General features: G+C 50.7%; 1 protein-coding gene across 3 annotated transcripts in view; it reads right to left on the bottom strand.

The window, feature by feature from the left end:
• KCND3 (potassium voltage-gated channel subfamily D member 3) overlaps positions 1-24,409 on the bottom strand; it is a 185,152-nt gene extending 160,743 nt beyond the window's left edge. For 2 of the 3 annotated variants that reach the window (XM_029069628.2, XM_029069630.2), the window contains exons 1-2: positions 22,324-22,518; positions 14,832-16,016 (exon numbers count right to left, since the gene is read on the bottom strand). In XM_029069628.2, coding sequence (XP_028925461.1) covers positions 14,832-15,937 — 1,106 coding nt within the window. In that variant the 5' untranslated portion in view covers positions 15,938-16,016; positions 22,324-22,518. Of the gene's footprint in view, positions 1-14,831; positions 16,017-22,323; positions 22,519-24,324 lie in introns of those variants that run through there. The other variant, XM_029069629.1, reaches the window with a different exon arrangement.
• Between the last annotated feature and the right edge of the window lie 931 nt (positions 24,410-25,340).

Below are 25,340 nucleotides of genomic sequence, written 5' to 3'. Positions count from 1 at the left end.
CTGAACTATCAGGATCTGATTCCCACAATGTGCCGTTGACGTTAATGACAGCCCAACCCCAGTCATCCTGAGGAGACAACCAGGCTTAGTAAATATTTGAAATGTGATGTCCAACCAATTTTCCCAGGTTTTGCCCTCCCTCTGTCCCCCACCACTCCCATTATGCTTCCAGTCAGCCCATCATCTCTGGCTCCCGTTTTCCCTCCCCTTTGGACCCCCCTCAGCTCCTCCCTCCCCCTTAAACCAACTATAAATTAGGTGCCAGTTCTCCAAAATGTATATTTTCCAAGCCATTTGCTTCTCCTCCTCTCCTCTGGGGATCCATCATTCCTTGGTCACTTCCCTGATCAGGAGTTTCTCTACTAGGCTTGGGGAGAAAAGACAGTCAAACCCATCCATTCTGATATGTGGTAGCAGCTCAGGAGATTGAAGTTCACTGATGAACTGGAGTGGGGAATTCTACGTGAGCAGGTGCTCCCTAGACCCCAATCACACGGAGATTGGAGAGTCTACTGTGGCTATCAGTGGTTCCACTGGCCACTCTCTCCTGCTCTGAGGAAGGGAGTGGGATGCTAGCCAGCAGCGGTGGGAGGACCCACCTGTCTACTTCTCTCTCTCTCTCTCTGAGGGGGCTTCTCTCCTCTAAACCCCTCCACATAACCAAATCCTGTCAAGGCTCCAGTGCTCACTCCTATTGTCAAATGCAGATTCAAAATCTCTTCCTTAAGGAAAAGGAGGGGATCTTCCATGTGAAAACTACCAGCCACCTCCACTCCCCCCTCCCATTCCCCAACCAAATTGCTAAGATATCAAGGCTTTTCACAGGCCCTGGATCACTCTGTGTTTTCTTGCATGTCCAGAATCCAATTCTGTGCCCTTTCCCCAGCTCTAGGCACGCGTCTGGCCTGCCAAAGTCTGGCCGAGCCTTTTTCTGAGGGTAGAGATTTAAACGTCTTAGCCAAAGGATTACGGTTTTTCCATCCTAATAAATCCCCACCCGCAGTGCCCAAAATGTGTCTCTGCCTGGCCTGCCTGTTGAGGCTGGCGACCTTTCAATTAGCTCAGATTCTAACGTATCACCAGAGCCACTCACAGAGACAGTCTGGTGGGGTGCTCCCATGGTCCCAGGGGAGGCAGTTGGGCACCCCAGAAGAATTGAGTGTAACCTGGGCCTTCAAGGAAACCTGCAGGCCAGGCTGAGGGCCCTCAGAGATTGTCAGACTCATTTCCTGTCTCGGTGGCTTGGAGTAGGGAAGGGGCTATTTGAAATGCTAGGCATCTTCCTGGTTACCCCTGGGAAAATTCAGCCCCTCCCTGCGCAGCCCTACATTTTCCAGGGTTAACATTCCTTTTTGAGAAGCAATTGCCTTTCAGCTTAGCCTACTGGAAAAAGATCAGGATTGGGAGTCAGGAGACTTGGGTTATAGGTAAGGTCCCGCCTCTAGCCAGTCTGCTGGGGGCAGCTAGGATAGGCCACTCGACCCTACAGTGCCATGGTTTCCTCATCTGCAAAATGGGGATAAAATGCCTGATCTCCCTCCCTCAGACTGTGAGCCCCTCATGGACAACAACTGCATCCAATCCGATTATCTTGAATCTACCCTCTAGTGTTTGACACATAGTAAGAATTTAATAAATACTTCCATTATTATGATTAATTACAAGACTGATCCTGATAATCCAGGGGCCGAACCTCCCATATGTGTCCTGCTCTCTCTCTGGCCTTTCATTAAGTTGGAAGGGTTGGAAAGGGGGATGAATGGAGTGGACGAGGTAGGGGAAAAGGAGAAGAGGAAAAGGAGCAAAATGAGAAGAAATTACAACTTATTTCTAGTCCTTGTGAGGAGTTCTGGCAAAGTTGGGTGGGCACAGCATTTAGCTGAAGTAAAGGCTTGGCCTCTCTATGGGCTTCAATTATTGAAGCATGCCCTGTCCTTCACAATCATAAGAATCAAGACTGGGCAGAATAAACATGACAGACTTTAAGCTGTCATGTTTAGTCTAGTCTAGACTTCTCTAGACTGTAAGTTCCTTTTTTTAATGGAATTTTTTACGCACTTACTATATGACAGGTACTTGTACTAAGCACTGGGGTAGATACAAGATCATTAGGTTGGACAAAGTCCCTGTCCCACATGGAGCTCACAGTCTTAATCCCTACTTTACAGATGAAGTAACTGAGACACAGAGAAGTTAAATGACTTGCCCAAAGTCACATAAAAGACAAGTGGCAGAGCTGGGATTAGAAGCCAGGTCTTTCTGATGCCCAGTCTCATGCTCTACCCATTAGGCAACAGTGCTTCCTCCTTGTGGGCAGAGAATGTGTCTTTCAACTCTGTCATACTGTCCCAAGCATTTAGTACAGTGCTCTGCACACAGTACGTGCTCAGTAATACTACTGATTGATTGACAGAATAAGGACTTTAACTCACTCTACCTCTAGGGTGGCCATCCAGCCAGTTTTCAGCTGGTCTGTCCCTTCCCTGGGATCGATATGAAAATGCTCTGAGATCAAATATGGTGAACCACTTTTCAGGCTCTTTTTGGCCAAAATGGCATAGATGCAGTGGAACAAAGTGGGCAGCAGCCACAAGTCCAGGAAAGGGAGAAAGGTGTACGAGTCACGATGATAGTACAGATCTGGCAGCAGCTAGACCTCAGGGAGTCCATGCGGCCACCTCTGGAATGCCTGAGGGACACTCCCGGGAGTCCTTAGCTCCAGTGCTGCTAAGGCAGATAGGGGCCAGGTAATGCAGGGATCAACTCTGTGGGGTCTTTGCCAGCTCCCACTGGGTATGTAGTTTGGCTCGGTGAGAGACAGCGGAGGAGCAGTGTCTCCCTCTCCCCGTTGGCTGGAGCTGAGCTTTTGCTTCCTCCCACTCTAGATTGTAAGCTTGTGGTGGGCAGGGAATGTATATTCCAACTTTGCTCACAGTAAGCACTCAAGAGGAGAAGCAGCATTGCCTAATGGTAAGAGCACAGGCCTCTGAATCAGAAGACCTGGGTTCTAATCCTAGTCCCACTATTTGTCTTCTGTGTGACCCTGGGCAAGTCACTTCTTTGTACCTCAGTTACCTGATGGTGTAAATTGGAGGTTAAGACTGTGAGCCTATGTGGGACATGGACTGTGTCCAACTTGGTTAGCTTGTATCTACTCCAACACTTAGTACAGTGCCTGGAACATAATAAAGTGCTTAACAAATACCATTGAAAATATAACTAAAAAAAATACCACTGATTGATTGATTCCTGCTGCTCCCCTTTGCTTCCTTCCTTTCCTCCTCCACATCCCCAGGACCCCACTTCCATAATGAGAGGAGTTTGCCCCCAGCTGGGGCTGGCAGGCTGAGATGATGCCAGTTTGACTACTTTGGGGGCAGATGGACAGGGTTGCCCCTTTCCTGCATGGGATCTACCAAGAAGGAATCACATCCTCAGAGCTGGAAGGGCCTTTGACAGGCCAATTTGTCTATCCCTCTGTGTCCTACTGAAAGGCAAGCCCGTTCTCTCATGCTTAGCTATAAGTGGGACAGGAGGTGAGGCAGTAACCATCCCTAGGGAAGGGATTGATGGCAGAGTGACTCTCATTGAGAATGACAGACCAAGCTCAGCAGTCCCATTACAAGAACCCCCATAAAGGAGGTGATTTCAGTGAGAGTGGTTTGCTCAGTGCAATCTGCACTTTCTTGGCCTTGCGAGCCATGTTCCTGCAGGGGCCCTGAGTAAAATGAACAAGTAGGCAGGTAGCATTTTGTAAAAGGCTGCCATGATTTTTAATATGCGGGGCCCATTTGTAACCTAAATGGCCAATGCTGTGCCATTACAGCTCCTTATAGACCCTGGCATAGTGGCATTTTTTGGTGTTGGGGGGTGGGGAGGTGGAAACAACAGAGGGGAGGGGAAAAGGGGTAGCAATTTTCAGGGAAAAAAAATCAAAATACTAAATATTTACTACCAGAAAATAGATGGTGTCCATCTAGGTTTTTTTCCCAGCGACTTTCCACTTTACAAATGACATGAGTATGGTGCTACACAGCCCCCATGGCTGACTGTAGATGAGCTCACCCCAGGTGTGGCTCCAGCCCACTGTGAGACAGGACCCTTGAAAACATTTAATAAGTAGGGTGAAAGGAAAATGTGAAGTGGAGCTCAAAATAAAAAAAAATGAGTTATAGAAAGACAGAAAGAGAAAGACGGGTAGTCCCAGAATATCACTGCAGCTCTCCAAGCTGTCAATTTCTCCTCTGAGAGGGCAGAATGCTGGTTGAATTGCAGAATGCATTGTAGTAGGCTTTTTTTTATAGGAAATGACAATTTTAACACTGAAGTTTTATCATTTAAAACCAAAAGGGTATCAGTCAGCTTAGTGCCTGTGTAAAGGAAAGTTTTAAACCCTCTCTGGGGAAGTGCCTTTTCACAGAGAGGACAGAGGCCAGCTCCCCTCTTTCCAGAAGGGTAGGTGATGTCATTTCCCGACAGGGATGGTTCACCCTGGTTTGTGCTTCTACTTTTCCACCGCTCCACTCTGCAGAAACCACCTCTCCACACAACTGTCTGCCTGTTGCCTCTGCCCAGATGTCCCCCATCTCACGGTTTAACAGAAGACCCCTTTGTGACATGCCCAGAGCCTGGTCCCTGCCCTCAAGTGGTTCCCCAGTAATGTCTCTCTAACCAACCACACCCCGATCCATTCACCCATTCGACCTTCTGGGCCATCCCTAAAATTTACAATCTAGTTCCAATTCCATTTGGCCCCCTCTCAGTGGTGTTGCTAAGAGGCACACTTAATTCTAGATAACTTGATGCAGGGTGTTCCCACCTTTCCTGTTGCCCTTTATTTCCCACTTGAGAACTGACTACCCATTCACGAGGGTCCGCTGTTTTCAAGGGATGTCCATAAATGAATTCCATTTTCCTGGGAAACCACCATTATTGTCATTTGATATGACCCCAAATAACTCTGTTCCAGTCAGAAAGCCGATAACTGGCTTTTATCTCCGACAAGAAAGCAGTATAAGATGCAAAGACAGGACTGACATGGGGCTAGCAGGGAGGCAGAGGAATCAGGGGACCTATAATGTCATCGAGGAATTTATGGGCAGCAGTAATATTACTGAGGGATTTTTCTTTTTTAAAAAACTAAGGAATTGTGGCATCTGGATTTGTAATTATCTTGCTTCTAACATCATTTAGTCTTAATGTTCATGGTGATTTTCCCATTTTAATATGAACATTTGTAAATGGAGAAAAAGCTCTGGCAATCCTAATTCTCTCCCATGAGGTGAGCCTGTTGTGGGCCGGGATTATCTCTATTTGTGGCTGAATTGTACTTTCCAAGCACTTAGTACAGTGCTCTGAACACAGTAAGTGCTCAGTAAATATGACTGAATGAATAAGGTGACTCAAGCAGGTTTTTTTTTTCCCCAGTTGGTACTTTACCCAGACAGATGATGCCTCGAGAAACTGGGACTTCTCAGAGTCACTGGTGCTGGGCAGGGACTTACTAGTCTTTCAGGGGAAGAGATGGCTGCAAAGTCTCTCTCCACCATGCAACTTCCCTCCTAGCCCCCCAATCGTAACTCTTAAAGCCATCAGCATTCCCCTCTACTGACTCCCCAAGGTCTTTCCTTGGGATCCTATATCAGCTCTCCTCCACATCTCTGAGGGACCTCCTGCCCAACTTGCTTCCTACCACTTCAGCAGGATAGAAGAACAGCCACAACCTGGCATCTCCTCCACAAAAACTGGGGAAGACTGGGGTGGTAGCTGCTGCTGTAACAGTCATTGTGGCCATGGTTGTGACCGTAGACTCTAAGACTCAAGAAGGCTGAAATTCTGTTCCTCTAGCAAAAGTCAGTCAATCATATTTATTAAGTACTTACTATGTGCGGAGCACTTACTAAGAGCTTGGGAGAGTGCCATATAACAACATAACAGACACATTCCCAGCCCACAACGAGTTTACAATCTATAGTACCCTACCAATCTTTGTTTTTGTCTTCATGTCTTAGTATTTTGTTTCATCTCTCCTTATCTGTTGCCAATCCTCTTTCTCTCTTTTTATTATTATCTGTGTCTAATTTTCACCTGTGTAACCTGTACAGCATTTAGTACTGTGCTCTACGCATGGTAAGAGTTTAACACTATTTCTACTACTAGTACTACAAAGCCCAAGAAATCGAGACACAATTCTGCACTGAGGGCCAAGGGAAATGTAGAGAGAGAGTTTCCCTTTCTCAGTTTTGATGTAAATAATTGGGCACTCTCTGAGTTAGCTGGCACATTTGTGGGGGAAAAATTGATGTCCATTTCACGTGTCAGGGAAGCTGTATCTTCGGGAATGAAGCCAGTCTCCCAGAAAATGGTTTCTTTATATAGCTCCCTCCATTTATTGTTTGATTGGACTTTCTGTATTTTCAATTCAAGCTTTTCTCAACTCCCGGGTATTACTCTCCATGGGCTGGGTAGGAACTAATGAAGGTGATGAGGTTTTCGAGCATCACAGTACCACAGAGGAATCCTTTATCTCATCCATCTTTCCATCAATGAGTGTGTGCGTGCGAGGTGGTACTTATATTAAAATGATTGTTCTGATTCAGTTGGATGACACTCTCTCTAGTCCTCACACCCAGAAGAAGATTATACAAGTGAAATGTGATGTCACGGTCCTCAAAAGCCTCACCATTTTCCCCCAGCTGATTCTTCATTTGTATTGGAGAAGATGGAAGACTGACCCATGATTTTGGCATTCTTCTCATCAGAGGAAGAAGGATAGAAATAGTCTGAGCTTAAGACCCGGACTGGATTTGTGAACAATCTAAGGTGGCCAAGAAGGGCTGTGGAGTTGCCTTTTGGAGAAAAACTTCCAGGGTTTGTTTAGGTAGGGGGTGGAGCAGAAGAAAGGACAGGTTGATGATTAGAAGACTCCCTCAGTTTCTCCATCTGCAAAGTAGAGGTGCTAAGGCTAGACTCTGCCCAGGAATAGGAATACCAAGAGGATAAGGAAGGATACAGATTTGGGGAGTCTCAGAGGTGAAACTCCTTATTCCACTGAGGAGTAATCTCAATAGTTTTCTGCTTTTCCCACCCAGAGAGAGAATAATTGCTACTGGAGGGATTGTTTGGTACCTCAAGCTCAATACTCTCACCACCAACCCTGTGCTTATCCTTCTAGACTGTGAGCCCGATGTGGGCAGGGATTATCTTTATCTGCTGCTGAATTGTAGTTTCCAAGCACTAGCACAGTGCTCTCCATACAGTAAGTGCTCAATAAATACGATTGAACTAATGAATGAGTGCTTAAACTCCCTCCCCTTCATAACGGATACAATACCGCTTTCAGTCTTATTAAAATCTCATCTCCTCTAAGAAGTCTTCTCTGACTAACTTCCCATTTCCTGACTCTATTTGCCTTCCCTTCTACATCATCTATGCACTAGGATCTGTATCTTTTAAGCAAGTTGTTAAAAACTTCCCACCCCCAGCCCCAGGACACTTCTGTATGTTTCCTTATACTCTGCCATTTTCCCTCACTGTAATTTAACAACTACCTCATCTAGATTGTGAGTTCCTTGAGGGCAATGCAAGAAGCAGCATGGCTTACTGGAAAGAGCACTGGCTTGAGAGTCAGAGGATGTGGGTTCTAAGGCTGGCTCTGTCACTTGTCTGCTGTGTGACCTTGGGCAAGTCACTTAACTTCTCTGTGCCTCAGTTACCTCATCTGTAAAATGGAGATTAAAAGTGTGAGCCCCACGTGGGACAACCTGATTACCCTATATCCATCCCAGCACTTAGAACAGTGCTTGGCACATAGAAAGAGCTTAACAATTACCATGATTATTATTAATATCATTATGTTTCCCAACTCTGTTGCATTATACTCTCCAAAGTGTTTAGTGCTCTATTCTGCACACAGTCAGTGCTCAATAAAACGGATTTATTGATTGGTGTTAGTATAAAAGAGGAAGAAAATCAGAACAAAAGGACCTTGTTGGGTTTATGAGGGGAGCTGCGGAGTGAGCAGCAACATACAGCACAATGCACTGTTTCCAGGAGGTGCTCAATAAATGCTATTACTATTATTAGAATTACAATTTCACACAGAAAATGGGTTTAGAAACTCAAATTCCAGGTGCAGCCAAGGGCGGAGGAAACATCCGCTGTTCATGGCCAACCCACAGCTAAGCTTTCTGAGTCAAATCCCGTCTCTATCTTACTTAGAACAGATGCACTGAACACGTGGTAGGTCGAAGGATGAAATACGCAAAGTCAGTGCAATTTGCCTCCCTGCATTTTGCTGTTCTCTCCCTGCTGGTCTACTTGTCTCTCGGTGCTAACTCTAGCAGGCTAAAGACCAGTCATGCATAGAAGCTCTCACTCCAAGAACACTGTTATGCCTGAAGAGCGAGGTGTAAGAGGCTCCCCTCCTCTGCTGAGCTCTGCCCTTTTACTTTACTCCAGACACTTTCCCAAGGTGACTGGTTCCACCCCACGTTCTCCTCATTTCAGAAAGATTCAGGATCCCTGGACTCAAGAGAATATTCATGATTCCTGAGACAGCATAGAATTGTTTCTGATTAACTGAGAGAGGAACGAGCAGTAGGGCCTTTCCTCCCATATCACAGGCTGGAACTTCAGGTGTGAACCAGATTTAGGGAGCTGCTAACCTGCAGGAGTCCTGGATCGGCCCTGAGCCCCAGCTCTGAACCCCGGAGAATGCAGCTGGAGCTGTTGGCTGCTGGCTGAGTTCACCTGAGGCTCAGGTGCCAACCAAGCTGTCCTGATCACATGCCGAGAACTAGCATAGTGGATAGAGCACGGGTCTGGGAGTCAGAAGGTTGTGGGTTCTAATCCCAGCTCCACCACTTGTTTACTGTGTGACTTGGGGCAAGTCACTTCACTTCTCTGTGACTCAGTTACCTCATCTGTAAAATGGGGATTGAGACTCTGAGCCCCATGTGGGACAGAGACTGACTAATCCAACTTGCTTGTATCCACCTGAGCGTTTAGTACAGTGCCTGGGGCACATATTAAGAATTTAAATACCATTATTATTATTATTACTGCATCTCTAGAGCTTCCAAATCAATACCAAACATTTGTGTCACCTTGTTCCAGGCTCCCTGCAGCTGGACAGCTTAGTTCTGGACAGCTTAGTTCTTCACACCACACCAGGTCACAAATGAATACCGGCAGCATTCTGGGATACTTCTTAGAGGTCCATCCCTACCATGGCTCCGTCATGTGTTTTTCCAAAATGACCCAGCCAAGTGGGAGCAGAAAGGGGCTTTGAAAGGAGACTGAACCAGTTGACATTTCTGCCTAGACACTGGAACCTACTTGGAGGTGGGGAAATCAAGTTTTATAGAAGTAGATTGAAATGAAAACATCATTATTAAAGTTCTTCTCATGGAACACTTTGAAAGCTAGGGACCGGTATTTCCACTAAATAACTGGAAATAATGCCCAGCGGTGCCACTTGCAAGTTGACTGTCGGTTTTTCCTGATTGTACATTCAGGGTGGGCCAAGCAAGGACCTTCTAGTTCCCTTCACTTTCTCATCCTAATCCCATGGCAGACATGATTTCCCTCCCCCAACCCAGTGTAATTGGAACTCAGAGCAAATGCTTCCAGTGCCTGGGAAAACCAGCTGGGAGCTGAAGCCAGTCATAGAGCTGGGTTTGGGGCTGATGCCTGAGTTTTCCAGGCACCCAGATGCTCCACTGATGGGTTTCTGGCAGCTTCATCAAGGCGGGAATTACAAAGCCTCTCAGTGGCCACAAGAGCCTGACAAGTCCAGAGAAACTACTGAATCACCCCCAGCTGGCAGTAACAAGACAGGACCGTGGACTGCTGCTCAGGGAAAGGCCAAGGCAAATAACAAAAATCATAGTAAAAATAATAGTAATAATAATAATGTTGGTATTTGTTAAGCACTTACTATGTGCAGAGCACTGTTCTAAGCACTGGGGCAGATACAGGGTAATCAGTTAGTCCCACGTGAGGCTCACAGATAATCCCCATTTTACAGATGAGGTAACTGAGGCACAGAGAAGTTAAGTGACTTGCCCACAGTCACACAGCTGACAAGTGGCAGAGCCGGGAGTCAAACCCATGACCTCTGATTCCGAAGCCCACGCTCTTTTCACTGAGCCACACTGCTTCTCCATGACAGTGATACCTGGTAAGTACTTACTACACATCAAGGACTATACTAAGCTCTGGGATAAACACAAGATAATCAGGTCAGACACAGTCCCCTGTTCTACATGGGGCTCACACCCTAAGAAGGAGGGAGAACAGGAATTGAATCCCTATTTTACAGATGAGGAAACCGAGGTACATAGAAGTTAAGTGATTTGCCCAAGTTCACACAGCAGGAAAATGATGGAGCTGGGACTAGAACTCAGGTTCCCTGGCTTCCAGGCCCATGTTATTTCCACTAGACCCTTTTGCTTCCCGAGAAACACGGTGGACCTTCTTCCTCACTTTGGTCCTAAGCAGAAAGGGGATGACATATAACTGAGCATCAAAAAAAATCTACTAGCCTGCAATGCTCTTCACCCTTCCCTTAGAGAACACCACACCTGTGAGGATTCCTCCAAGCAGCAGGAAGCCTGAAAACCTTCCAGCTCGGACCGTGGCTGTAAGTGCAGGGAGGAGATGGGGGGGAAGAGAGGTCGGAGAAATGAGGGCAGATCTTGGTTTCTCTTTTCAATCCCAGTCTCCCTCAACTGCAGTCTGATTTCACCCTCCTGGACGATCAAGTCCTGTAGCCTATGGGATTTTTCTGCAGTGCCCACAGTGAGTTTTAAAGCTAGATTCGCCTGTGACTTGCTTGCTACGTAACCTTGGGCAAGTCCCTTCACCTCTCAGGGCCTCAGCTTCCTCATCTGTAAAATGGGGAAAAATGACCTGTTTTTCCTAATTTTTAGATTGTGAGTCCCATGTGGCCTAGGGACTGGGTCCAATCTGATTATTCAGAAATTACCCTGGCACTCAGCACAGAACTTGGCACATAGTAAGTGTTTAGTAAATACCATACTATTACAATTACCACTAGAGGAAATAGAGGCTTACATGTACCTGTCATTAGAAGTTTATGAACAACTATTTCTGGCTTTGAATTTCTTTATGGTATTTGTTAAGCACTTACTGTGTCAAACACTGTTCTAAATGCTGGTGTAGATACAATTTAATTAGGTTGGACATCGTACCTGCCCCACACGGGGCTCACAGTCTACGTAGGAGGGAGAACAGGACAACTGAGGCACAGGGAAGTGACTTGCCCAAAGTGGGAGAGCAAGCATTTGGCAGAGCTGGGATTAGAATTCAGGAAATCTGACTCCTAGGTCCTTGCTCTTTCCACTAAGCCATGCTGCTTCCAAACTCTGTTAGACTGCTAGTTCCTGGAGAGCAGAGAATGTGACTTCCCCTTCCCCAGTTACTCCCCCCAACTCTTCCCCAGCTCCTAGTACAAGGGCTTTGCATAGACTCTTCATATAATAGGAACCTAGTCAGAGCAGTTGCATGGTGAAAAAGAAGCAATATGCCTGGCTCAGGTGGAGACCAGAAGTGGGAGGAAATGTTTGATGCTCAAAGAAATAAAACAAAATGCTACTTCCCTGTCCTCTTTCAGAGAAGCAGTATGGTCTAGTGGAAAGAGCACGGGCCTGGGAGTCAGAGGATATGTGTTCTACTCTTGGTTCTGCCACTTGTCTGCTGTCTGACCTTAGGCAAGTCACTTCACTTTGCTGGGATTCAGTTTCCTCATCTGTAAAACGGGGGCTAAGACTGTGAGCCCCATGTGGGTCAGGGACTGTGTCCAACCTGATTATCTCACATCTACTCTAGCGCTTAGTATAATGTCTAACACATAGTAAGCACTTAACAGGTACCACAATTATTATTATTATGATTATTAAGTCAGTCCCCCAGCAGCCCTCAGGAAAGACTCTACCCACCTCCAGGTCCGTGTGTGCTGCCCATGCTGAGGAATTCACCCATCTAGCAGGCTCCAGAGCCGAAGCGTTGTACACTCTGGGCATATCCTAGCTGGGCTGGCTGTAAGGAACCCTGGGGTCCTGGTACCTGTTCTGAGCTTCCCTCGGAGGATGAAAGCAAGACATTTCTAAGGCCATTTCTATACAGAAAAAGTTCAGGATACATTTTAGTCAAATCTCTGGACTTTCTACACAGAAAGAGGGGATTACCACATAAAAGTGTCAAATTGGAGTCCCGTCCCCTTCCCGCCCCCCCATCAGTCCACTGTCCCCTGCTCATTCTTTTTCTCTGCCTTCTTCCTGATCCCTCAATCTCCTTTGCTCTCCCTTAGCTACCCCTGGCCTTGGTTGTGATGTAGAATTCGAATATGTGAAAGAAGGATGCTCAGAGTTGGAGATGCAGAAAGGGAAGGCCCTGTTCCAAGGCCCGCTCTCTCTCTGGAGCTCCTGCTGAGAAGGGAGTTCTTGCCTGCCTGCCAGAGAGTCAGCAGGAGGCTCAGGATGAGCCTCAGCAATGAAGCTCGGCACAAGGCCCAGCGTGAAGTTTAGTCCTTCCACCAGCAGCATCCAGATCTGCTTGGTTCAGAGGCTGCCTTTTTAAAATCGTATTTGTTAAGTGTTTACTATGTGCCAAACACTGCACCAAGTCCTGGAGTAGATATAAGCTAATCAGGTTGGACAGAGTCGGGGCTCACAGTCTTAGCCCCCGTTTTACAGATGAGGAAACTGAATCCCAGCAAAGTGGAGGGACTTGACCAAAGTCGCACAGCAGACAAGCAGCAAGCCAGGAATAGAACACATATTCCACCAGGCCCATGTTCTAATAATAATAATGGTATATGTTAGGTGCTTACTATGTGACAGTATTAAGTGTTGGGGTGGATACAAGCAAATTGGGTTGAACAGAGTCTCTGTTTGACATGGGGCTCATAGTCTCTATCCACTAGACCACAGTGCTTCTCATTAGGCCATGCTGCTTCTCTTCATATCTCTGTGGGACATGTAGGAGGAGGGAAGAAAGGGTGGAGGCCTCCTCAGAGTTTCCCATTCACTGGGCAGGCCAAAGCGGCAGATGTGTATGCATTTACCTATACATATACCTTAGTCTTCCTTTTCCCCAGGGAAGTTGGCAGTTGCTTCTTCCTGGCTCCATTCATCTCTTGTCTGGAGCTTCCACTCTGCCCTCGATCTTCCTCCTCAAGGCCCTGCCCAGAGTCTTCTTTCAGGTACCATTTATAGGGGCCCTAGGGTGGGTAACCTTTATGGTACTTAGGGGCCAGTGGCAGGGAGAGAAAGAGGAGAGGAAGTGACTGCCTGGGAGTCATGCCTCAGAGAGAGGGCAGAGAGACCTCTGTCAGATTACATTCCACCACCAGCCAGCTTCTCGGCCTCGCAACCCCCACCCAACCTGGGTCATCATGATGTCAAGAGGGATGGTATGACCTAGGTCATCCTCACAAATAGGATAGGTCCGACCAGCCTCCACTTCCCACCCCAACCTCACCGAGACTTGGCATGTTTCAGACTCACCTGGATACCTGACTAATCACATTGGACAAAAAGTCCTGCAGAAAGCTGGTGGGGTCCAGTCTCCAACAGAGAGGATCCCAGGGTTAAAAGATAAAAGCCATCTCTCCTTCCCCCTTGGGCTCTGCCTCCTTGGCTTCACCCTTGCTCACATTGCTGTTTCTGAATTTTGCGTCTTAGCACTAAACACCCTCCTTCCTCCCAAATGACCGACAGCTTCCTGGACTCGAGAGGAATGATCAATGTAATCACTTAAAAAAGGTCTGTCACCTGCCTGGTCATTCAAAATAAGTGCACACAGCACTGTGGAAAACTGACACCAGCACAATAGGGTTCCAGCCGAAAAAAAAGAAAATCGAACCAGTGGGACAAAACAAACAGAATCATCAAAGACCAAATAAAAAGCTTCATGAATTCTCCATCAGCAAGAGAACGCAACTGGTTCCACTTAACCATCCTAAGCAAACAGACCCCTAGCATCTGAATGGCGATGAGATTGCATTAGCCTGAACAATTTCCAGCAGACGGAGCAGAAACCCAAAGAAATGAGTGTTTCTCTAAAGCTGCTGCCTTTATAGGCTCTAATCCCGTTAGAGCCAAAGGACTGTAATTTTCCTCTCGGCCCCCTTCCCTTATCGGAGGCTCCCCATCACAGAACACGAGGACATTTCTGCAGCCCAAATGGAAACAGCAGATCTAATGAAGGCAAGAAGGGGCAGAGAGCAGATGACCCCCTCCGGCCTACTCTCCCAGGCCTCTGCTGAATGATACCAAGACCACATCTCCGACTATGGGTAGGGACGGGTCTCTACCTTCTTGTCCAAACCCACCGGCTCAGTCAGTCTCCAGCCTAGTCAGTGCTGAAGCTGGTCCCCTTTCACAGATACCACAGACTGGGTGCCATGGACGTCCTAAGCCCTCAGAGCTCCAAGTCCCAAACCACCAACACCAGGGCCCAGAACTAACTGACCCAAGGCATCAGAGAAACAGTCCACAAAAACCAGCCCCTGCCGTATCACAGCCCTGAAAGACAGAGGATGAAAGAGCCCATGGGGAGATCAATGTCTTCGGACAGCCAGATGAAGACCCGAGGGAGAAAAAGTGGAGAGACGCCAACAGAACCGGAAGTAGGGAGTGAAGCTTCGGAGCCTCGGAGGTCACAGCGTGGCTCCAGCCATCATCCAGTGACCACTACCTCATCCTTCACCTGGGGAGTCCCCACCCACTCTACATCAAGCCCGGAACAGGCTTTGGTCTTCAGCCCGGTGCTCGCGTCTACCCACCCCCCAGCGCCACACTCACCCCAAGGTGGTCATGGTGACGATGGTGTACCAGAAGGAGGCGGGGATGCTCGTGAACTTGCTGGCTGAGGAGCCCTTCTCCGCGTAAAACATGACAGTGGCAAAGATGATGATGGCCATGGTGAGGGAGAAGAGCAGGAAACCCAGCTCCGAGGCGCAGCTCTTGAGTGTGTAGCCCAGGATCCGCAAGCCCTGAGAGTGGCGGGAGAATTTGAAAATCCGGAAGACCCGGAAGACCCGGAGCGTGACAAAGGCCCCACTGACATCCTCGTTGTCGGTCATGACCAGCCCGATGTAGTAGGGCAAGATGGCTACCACGTCGATGATGCTCATGACGCTGCGCACAAAGCGGTAGCGGCTCGGGGCCGCAAACAGCCGCAGCAGGTACTCTACGGTGAAGATCATGACGCAGGCCGTGTCCAGGCAGAAGAAAGCCACGGAGTAGCGCTCCCCACATGGCACCTCCTTGCTGCCTGGCACGGCCCCACAGGGCACCGTCTCCACCACGTTGGTGATGACCGAGACGGCGATGAAGAAGCCCGTGACGTAGTAGAAGACCAGGGCCAGGGTGCTGGTGTGCGGGTTCTCGAACGCACGCCACATGGTCTGGCGACAGCTGAGCGACGGCACGGCCTCCTGGTTGTTCTCTGAGTCATTGTCGTCCATGAGGCGCTCCGCGTTCTCCCGCTTGCGGTCCTTGTACTCCTCATAGCAGCAGTCGCCGATGATCTCGGGAAGGATCCCGTAGAAGGCCAGCTCATCGTCATAGGCTGAGATGCACTCGTAGCGCGGGTAGTGCAGCTTGCCGGTGCGGTAGAAGTTGAGGACGCAGCGGAACACTTCTGGGTCACGGTCGAAGAAGTATTCCTTGGTGTCCTCGTTGAAGAAGAACTCCTTCTCTGTGCTGCCCAGCAGCGTGTCCGGGTAGCGCTCCAGCGTGGTCCTCCACGTCTGGAAGCGCCGCCCACTCACATTGAGGACAATGAGCTCATCCTGGCGTTTGTGCTTCTCTGTCGGGGCCAGTGGCATGGGGCAGTTGGCCACGGGCATCCAGCCGATGGCTGCCGCCCGGGCAAAGGGCAGCCAGGCTGCGACTCCGGCCGCCATGGTGACTCCTCTTGGGATGGGCGGCGGCGGCAGCAGCGTGGAGGCTTCGCACACCAGCTTGAAATCAGCTCAGGGCTCCCTGGAGGAGGAAGTAGAGGACATGGGTCACTGGATAGAGAAAGCAGAGGACATGGGTCAGCGGGTGGAGGGCAGGGTGGGGTCCAGCAAGCTTCACCCAGAAGGAAACCAAGGTTTGAGAGGAGCAAATGGTCAAGTTCAAGGAGCAGTAGGTGGCAGGACTGGCTGGCCTCCAGCAAAAAAGTCTCTGAAGAGAGACACACATGTCAATCAGCTCAGAGAAGTTGAGGAGAATCACCCGTTTAAGTGGGGAATGGATAAATGATTCCTTATTAAAATCATTTCAAAGTAGTAACAACCTGATGATTTTTATTTGGTTTGTCGTCAACAAGACTAATGGAGAAAGGACTTGGGGATCCACACAGTCTATTCAGTAAGAACCCCCAGGGTTCCCAGGCCCTCAGGCCCAATGGACCTGGCTCACAGTTGCCCTTAGGCTCTCCTTCTCTACACCACAGACGCCCTGGGCAGCAGTGAGTCTCCGCCAGAAAAAGGCGAACCCAGTCCTACCAAGAGAGGACAGCTGCCCCCTGCCTCCCAGCTCCCCTTATTCTTACTCCCCACCTCACATGGCCACCCCAATCTTGTAAATTCCTAGAGGGGCTACAGAGCCCCAAGCAGGGATGTCAACTTGGCATCTGCTGTCAAGAAGCAGCTCGGCTGGGCTACATCTTGGAGAAGATGATCAGTTTGCTAGTACCCCCTTTTCCAGCTCAGAGAATCAGAGGTTTTTATTGAGAGCTTACTGTGCAGAGAGAACTGAACTAAATGCTTGGGAAAGCACAATACAGCAGAGTTTCAGTCTACAGCAGGAGGTAGACAGGGATTGATTAGGAATAGGCAAAATAGTAGAGAATAAGAATATTTACATAAGTACTGTGATGCTGGGGTGAGCCAAGTTCTTAAGGGATATACAGCCACATCCATAGTCAATGCAGAGAAATGGGTGGATAGGGGAAATAAAGGGCTTAGCCTGGAAGGCTTCTTGAATGAGATGTGATTTTAGGGGGGTTTTAAAAGTGGGGGGAGTGACAGACTGTCAGATATGAAATAGTCAACCTTTTCTCCCACTTCAATCCAGAAGAGGCCAGGATCCCAACCCACAACCATTGTTCTGACCAGACTGTGAAGGCGAAATGGACAGAGAGAAGAACCCAGGTGCCCTGGGAACTCAGGCAGGAAACAGGCAGGGAGGGTTGGTCAGTACTTCAGTCCACCACCTGCAATGTTCTCACCTGACCTATATCTTTCTTACCTCCTTTGGTCAAGTCGGGATACTTTGAGGAGTCAACCCTGCTGCACCCGAGACCTAATCTTCACACCTAGTGTCAGATGCTCAGAGCCACAGTGCCTGGAGATGGATGGGAGAGACAGCAGGGCTGTGGGAAGCCGGGAACATGCGTGTTCCCAAAGTAGAATTGTAGGCCTGAAGCCAGTCAACCTGTGGGAGTTACCTGTAATTGATTTGAGTACCTCTCTTGCCTGCTAGACTGTAAATTCCTCTAGCTAACTCCTGTATTGTACTTTTCTCCCAAGCAACCGGTACAGTGTTCTGCACAGAGTAAATGCTCATTAAATACTATTGATTGGCCACTTTGCTGCTCCTTGCTGCTCACAGTCAGGCCACCTCTCAGTGGAGTCTTGCCTTCTCTCTTGCCTTACCTCTAATGTCAACCCACTCCAGGCCAAGCCGTTCTCTCAGCAAGCTGCTCTCCTCCTTCTCCTCCCCACCTCCCGGGGCCACCCTCCTGATCCCGCCAGGGCTGCTGTGCCTCCTCTCTGAGAACTACTACTTTTTTTCCATGGTACTTGTTAAGCGCTTACTATGTGCCAGGTGCTGTACTAGTGCTGGGGTAGATACTAGCTAGTCAGGTCGGGAAAAGTCCATGTCCCAAATGGGGCTCCCAGTCTTAATCTTCATGTTACAGATGAGGGAACTGAAGCACAGAGAAGTTGTGACTTGCCCAATGTTGCACAGCAGCAGCCAAGTGGCAAAGTCAAGATTAGAAGCCAGGTCATTCTGACTCCCAGGCCCATGCTCTATCCACTAGGCCATACTGTACTTCTCAGGCTTTTAATGCCTGTTCTCAGGAACCATTCCCTCTAGCCCCATCATCATCCTGGCAGCTCTGCCCTGAGCTCCAGCTTCTCCTCAATTCCCTGTCTTCACATGGGCCTCCTTGGACTTACAGACCGAAGGATAAGCAGCATGGCCTAGTGGAAAGAGCACGGGCTTGGGAGATAGAGGAAATGAACCCTAATCCCAGCTCTGCCACTTGTCTGCTGTGTGACCAAGGACAAGTCACCTCACTTCTCTGGGCCTTAATTTTCTCATCTGTAAAATGAGAATTGAATTCCTGTTCTCCCTCTTATTTAGACTGTGAGTCTCAGATGGGGCAGGAGCTTGTGCTGAAGATTATCTTGTGTCTTCTCCAACTCTTAGTACAGTGCTAGGCACATAATAAGTGCTTGACCAATTCCACAATTATTATCACTCAATCAATTGTATTTATTGAGTGCTTACTGTGTGCAGAGCACTGTACTAAGCACTTAGGAGAGTTCAGTATAACAAAGTTGATAGACACATTCCCTGCCCACAAAGAGACTACAGTCTAGATTATTAGAATTAATACTAATAATGATAATGGCATTTGTTGAGAGATTACTATGTCAAACAGTAAGCACTGGGGTAGATACAAGACAATCAGGTCCCACATGAATTTCGCAGTCTAAGTAGGAGGGAGAGCAGGTATTGACTCCCCCTCCCATTTTTCAGATGAAGGAACTGAGGCCCAGAGAAGGTAAATGACTTGCCCAAGGTCACCCAGCAGACAAAAATTGGAGTCAGAATTAGAACCCAGGTCCTCCGACTCTCAGGCCCGTGCTCTTTCCACTTGCCATGCTGCTAAGTAATTTCCAGTTCCTCCTAACAACCTGCACTTACATTGGCCTATCCTCCCTTCTGTGCTGGCAAAAGCTGCCCAGCCCTCTCATCTCCTACTTCTCTCTCTCGGTCCCCCAACTCCCAAACCCGTCAGCATTTCAAGTTCTGGATCCCAGAAGAGCAGCCAGACTCAGCCTCGGCCACCGGCACACACCCCAGCAACTTTTCACAGAGTCGTTCTGAGTTCGAAGGTGATGCTGACCAGACATAACCCTCTTGCTGAAATACAAATCGCCCATTCGGTCCCAGGCTTTCCCTAATCATTGTGATTGCATTAAAGACGTCAGAACAGTGGCAGTCGGGCCTGCTGGAAACATGGTCTGGGAGGGGAGTCAGTGTGACACCAACCCTTCACATCAGAAAAAGGCAGACCAGTGTGCAGGAGGGAGGACTGTGGAAAATACCATTCATATGTCTGCTCTGGCTTGGGCAGGATTCAGTGCCCCTAGAAGGGGAAGGCTGGGGGCTCCAGAACGAAACAAGCAGGGCAGGCTGCGGTCAGGCCCCGCACTGGACAGAGAGTGAGTCAGAGCTCTGGGCCTGGACTGGGTGCCGAGCATCTGTTTGTGGCTCTGCCGCCTACTCACTGCAAGACCAGGTACCAACCTCTATTCCCTGGGCTTGGGCCTGGGCCTCCCCAGCTGGAAAAGAGAGCCGAGCTCTTGGCATTTCAAGGATGAAACGAGACAAATCTGTCAGAGCCCCTGTGTGCCTGGGGAAAAGAGATGTACACACAGCATGGGTCTATACATGTAAATTTTCTGAGCAACCGAGCCATAAAAATACACTTTGACCTGAATTTTCTAGATATTTCCATTCAACAAAAACTCTCGAGCCTGAAACATTCCAGACAACTTAAATCGAAGATCATTTTGGGGAAACTGAATGTGTGCAGGCACAGCCAGGCACAACAGCTCTTCTGAAAACTCACAGGGATCAGAAATAGAGTTTGAGAGCCAGGAGTCACCGTTGCTCACGGATAAAACCTAAGAGAATGTGCTTATCACCTGCAGGATGTAGAAATCTCAAATGACTAAAAAATGAAATCTATTTTTTTTAGGTTAAAGAAAGGGAAAGAGATATCATGAAATGAGAACCAGTGCCAGGGAGAACTAAAATGACCAAAAAAACCCAAACTAACCCCATAACCCTAGAAAGGGGTCTAATTATTCCACCTGTAAAAGGTTTATTACCCAATTATCTAGCTTAAGTGCAGCCGGGTGGTGATTAGACCTCAAACAGATTAGAAACAGTTTTTTTCGAGCCTCTGCTTTAACTGCTGAAATGCCTACTAGCCAGGCAGGTCTCCAAGAAGGAGCACAAACAAGTGCACTTACAGACACTGAACATGGAGCGGGAGAGAGGGAGGGATGCCTTAGAGAGAAGCGTCCCTGGGGCTGAGTGTTTTTGTGGGTGGGTTTGTTTTTATGAGCACCACTTTCAGACAACTTTGTTTTTCTCCCCCTAACACCAATCAATCATATTTATCGAGCACTTTAGTGTGGGCAGAGGACTGTACTGAGCGTTTGGGATAGGATGATAGGGCAAGGGCCCTTGAAAAGTCTGAGAGGACAGAACAAGGATTTTCCTTTGCTGTCCCACTGGGCTAGGCAGCTTGGGGATAAGGAGGATGTTAAGCTGGATTGAATGTCTTCGCAACCCCTTTCACCGTTCTCATCTCCAGGGAGAGGAAGAGTGCTGTCTGACTCACTTGAGGACACCAGGGGGACTCCCACCTCTCCTGAAAAGCAATCCTGGGGCATCATCTTCCACCCTGAACACCAGAATGACCCAAACAAATTTAAGATAGACGGAAAGACAATCCAGAAGTCCAAAGGCCTTGTGGGGCAGGGACTATGTCTAATCTGACTACATTGTATTTATCCTAGTCCTCTGCACAGTACTTGACACATAGGAGCACAGAGTAAATCCCATTTTTTTAAAATTAGTAACAATAACAATAATAATAATTATTGCTGGTTGAGCCTTATCCCTCCTCACTCCCAGCCCTGCCTGCCACAGGTACAGAGAGTTTTTCTCTTATAATGTCCCTTCTGGGCTGACCAGAGCCCCTGCCCTAGCTTTGGGAGGAGCAAAATGTAACAGTTGCATAGCTCTCTTCTCCTCGTAGTGGTGGGGGGGGGGGTGTGTATGTGTTTGGAAGGGGGGGGGGTGCTCCTTCAGTACATTTTACCACTTGTTAGTAGCTCATTATAAGAGTTCACCTATTGAACAGATCCATGTGTTTGTGTGGGAAAACACACGCCCACGATCAGGCTCTACTGAACATTCATGCGCATGTGGAGCGCACCGACTCTAAACGTGCCACGTATATACAGACTGAAACTCCCCAGGCAGGGACATGTACAAATGGCTAACAAGGATATACACGAGAGCCAGGCACACATGAAGCAATGCTTGGTTTGACTCTTCCAGATTCACACTACGAGCCCATTAACAGGGAGTACACACACCGTTAGCATAACCAGAGCACAGACATGTTCTACGGAAAAACAAATCAAGGTTATTTCTTGGTTAGGGGTTAGGGGGAGGCCGGTGGAGGTCTAGGGGAGAGAAAGAGAGAGGGGGAAGGGGAGAGGGAAGGGGAGAGGAGGAGGGGTAGAGGAGCTCCAGCCTGTTGCTAGGGCTTGAGAAGCTGCCCGGCCCAGATAAAAGCAGGGGGCGACTTCGACTTGACTCAAATGTCAACAACCCAAAAGTGAGCAGATCTGATTTGCCCGAGGTAACTTCCCTCCAGCCTCATCTCCGACACAGATCGTTCCCGCCGGGTGGGAGGGGGCCTGCCCCTCCGACCGTACCCCAAGGACCGAGCGCTTAGCGCTCAGTACAGTGCTCTGCGCGCAGTAAACGCTCGATAAATGGCATTGAATGAGTGAATGACCACTTGCGGAGGAGTGAGGAAGGACCCAGCTCTGCCTGGGAGTCGGGCTGTGGAACTTTGTTGGTACACGCCCCCAAACGCGTCGCCCCCCGCCCCCCCAATTTAGGACAGGGCCTGGGAAGCCCCCTGGGAGTGTCGGCAGGAGGGACGGGGTGCGGTTCTCATGCGGTCCCCTCCCCTAGATAGAATAAAGCATCAGCATGGAGAGCCCCACCCCCCCCAAAAGCCGGGGTGTCCTCGGACCGGCTAGAGAGGGGGCTCCCCTCGACCCCCCCAGGGGGTGGAAGGTCAGGGGGCTCAGGGGCCCCCGCACTCCCATTCCGGGGTTGGCCCAGGCGCGGGGAAAGGTCACGCGTGGGCAGCTCGAGCAACAGGCGCAGGAGCAACACGCACCCCCGGCCTCCCCGCACCGCCCTCTTGCCCCCGCGACCCCTGCTAGGCATCCTCCCGCAACTCCCTTACCTTCAGCCCCGGGCTGCCGGAGGAGGAGGAGGAGAAGGAGGAGGAGGATAGGGGAGGAGGATGGAGGATGGAGGAGGAGACGGAGCGGCCGCTCCCACGGCTCCCCGGAGAGCTGGAGACCCGCTCCCTCCGTCTCTCTCTGTCTCTGTCTCTGTGTCTGTGTCCCTCCCCGCCGCTCCCTCTGGCTCCGACGCCGCCGGGACTCCGAGGCTCGCCCCCTCCCCCTTCCCCTCCTCCTCCTCCTCCTCCCGGTTCCCGGCTCCCGGTCGAGCCCACCCCCCGCCCCCCGCCCCGACAATCCCAGCGCCCCGGGAACCGGTGGCCGAAGGGAGGGGTCCGGGGGGGCGGGGTCCCTCTGCCCGGCGGGGGCGGTGGAGGGGGACGGGCGCAGGGCTCAGCGCCCACGGTGCTGGGGACAGGGAGGCCAGGGGGGGGGGGGGGGAGAGAGGAGGAAGAAGAGGATGGAGAGGAGGATGGGGAGGAAATGAGGAGGTGGCGAGAAGGATGAGGGAGGATGAGGAGGACGGAGAGAAGGTGTGGAGGAGGAGGATGGGAGGAGATGAGGAGGATGGAGAACAGGTGGGGAGGAGGATGGAGAGGAGGTGGGGAAGAGGATGGAGAGGAGGTGGGGAAGAGGATGGAGAGGAGGTGGGGAAGAGGATAGAGAGGAGGTGGGGAAGAGGATGGAGAGGAGGTGGGGAGGAGGTGGGGAGGATGGAGAGAAAGTGGGGAGGAGGATAAGGGAGGATGGGGAGGACGGAGAGAAGGTGTGGAGGAGAATGGGGAGGAGATGAGGAGGATGGAGAACAGGTGGGGAGGAGGATGGAGAACAGGTGGGGAGGAGGTGGGGAGGATGGAGAGGAGGTGGGAGGAGGATGCGGGAGGATGGGGAGGATGGAGAGAAGGTGTGGAGGAGGATGGGGAGGAGACGAGGACGGAGAACAGGTGGGGAGGAGGTGGGGGGAGGTGGAGAGGAGATGGAGAGGAGGATGAGGGAGGAGAATGGGGAGAAGGTGTGGAGGATGGGGAGGAGATGAAGAGGTGGGGAGGAGGATGGGGAGGACGGAGAAAAGGTGTGGAGGAAGATTGAGAGGAGGATGGGAAGGAAATGGGAAGGAGGATGGAGAGAAGGGGAGGAGGTGGGGAGGAAGTGGAGAGGAGGATGGATAGGAGAAGGGGAGGAGGATGGAGAGGAGGATGGGGAGGATGGGGAAGAGGATGGAGAGGAGGACGGAGAGGAGGATGGAGAAGAGAAGGGGAGGAGGATGGGGAGGAGGATGGAGAAGAGAAGGGGAGGAGGATGGAGAGGAGAATGAATAGAAGGGGAGGAGGCTGGAGAGGAGGATGGGGAGGAGGTGTGGAGGCAGGTCTCCCCAGGCCCCAGCAGTCCCCAGCCGATCGCGCCGCCCCGCTTCTGGGCTGGAGAGCTCGGTGCCTCCGGAGCAGAGACCCCTCAGCGTCCTGCCCGGGGAGGGGGCCGGGGGCGCGCGCGTGTGTCTGTGTGTGTGTGCGCGCGTAAGAGAGATGGGGGGGGGGGGGAGATGGAGAGATGGAGAGGGACTGAGCGAGCCGGAGCGTGGTCTGGGCTGGAGTGGAGGAATCGGTGCGAAGGCAGGGCGCGGGGGGCCGGGGGCGGGGGGTCGGGCTGAGGTCGGGGTGCCAGTGTTCAGGTAAGGACGGATCGCTGGCCCCGGGCCCGGTCCTGATCCCGGCCGCTCGGACAGAAGCACTAAAGCACTAAACCCCGCAGCCCCCAGCAGCCCGCCCCGGGGGACCCCGGCCCCGACTGCCCGCCCAGGCCCCGCCGCCCCCCGACAGGCAGGCGGACAGACACACAGACAGAAGGAGAGCGGGGGGAGGGGACGGCCCGTCCCGAGGCCCCCCACCACCACGCCGAGCCGGAGCTTCCCACGCGGGAACGCCCCCCGCTCCGCTCCAGCTCTGGCCCCTCTGCTCCACGCTGCGCCCCCGCCTCCCGCGCCCGGCCCCCAGGCTCCTTACGTTGGCGGTGTCCCCGGGCGCCCCGCCCACGGGGGCGAGAGACGAGGCCGGCGGGCGGCTCCCCGCGGGCACAGGTGGGGCCCCCGGCCCGGCCCCCGCGGCCCCCGCGGCCCCCGAAAGGACTGACCGCCCACCGCCCACCGACCGGTCCCGGGAGCCGCCGCCGCCGCCGCCGCCGCCGCCAGGGGGCGCCCTCCTCCCGGCAGCCGCCGCCCCCTCCGCCCGGCCCCTGCGGGTCGCCGACACCAGGGGGCGCAGCTGGGAGGGGGTCCGTCCCCCGGGCCTCTTCCTGAGTGGCTCCGTGGATAGAGCCCGGGCTTAGGAGTCCGAGGTCGTGGATTCTAATAATAATAATGTTGGCATTTGTTAAGCGCTTACTATGTGCCGAGCACTGTTCTCCCTCGTCTCCCCCCCTTTCCCTCTGCTCCTGCCCCTCTCCCGTCCCCTCCCCTCAGCACGGTACTCGTCCGCATATATCTTCATCACCCTATTTATTTTGTTTAATGAGATGTACATCACCCTGATTCTATTTATTTGCTATTGTTTTATAATAATGTTGGTGTTTGTTAAGCGCTTACTATGTGGCGAGCACTGTTCTAAGCGCTGGGGTAGACACAGGGGAATCAGGTTGTCCCACATGGGGCTCACAGTCTTAATCCCCATTTTACAGATGAGGTAACTGAGGCACCGAGAAGTTAAGTGAGTTGCCCAAAGTCACACAGCTGAATGAGATGTTCTTCCCCTTGACTCTATTTATTGCCATTGTTCTTGTCTGACTGTCTCCCCCGATTAGAGTGTAAGCCCGTCAAAGGGCAGGGACTGTATCTGTTGCCGATTTGTACATTCCAAGCGCTTAGTACAGTGCTCTGCACATAGTAAGCCCTCAATAAATACTATTGAATGAATGAATGAATGTTCTAAGCGCTGGGGGAGATACAGGGTCTTCAAGTTGTCCCAAGTGAGGCTCACAATCTTCATCCCCCTTTTCCAGATGAGGGAACTGAGGCCCAGAGAAG

This window comes from Ornithorhynchus anatinus, chromosome 7 (assembly GCF_004115215.2).
Source record: "Ornithorhynchus anatinus isolate Pmale09 chromosome 7, mOrnAna1.pri.v4, whole genome shotgun sequence".
In the NCBI taxonomy this organism is placed as follows: domain Eukaryota; kingdom Metazoa; phylum Chordata; class Mammalia; order Monotremata; family Ornithorhynchidae; genus Ornithorhynchus; species Ornithorhynchus anatinus.
Note: the sequence above shows the minus strand (reverse complement) of the source record. Positions and strands in the feature narration are given on the sequence as shown.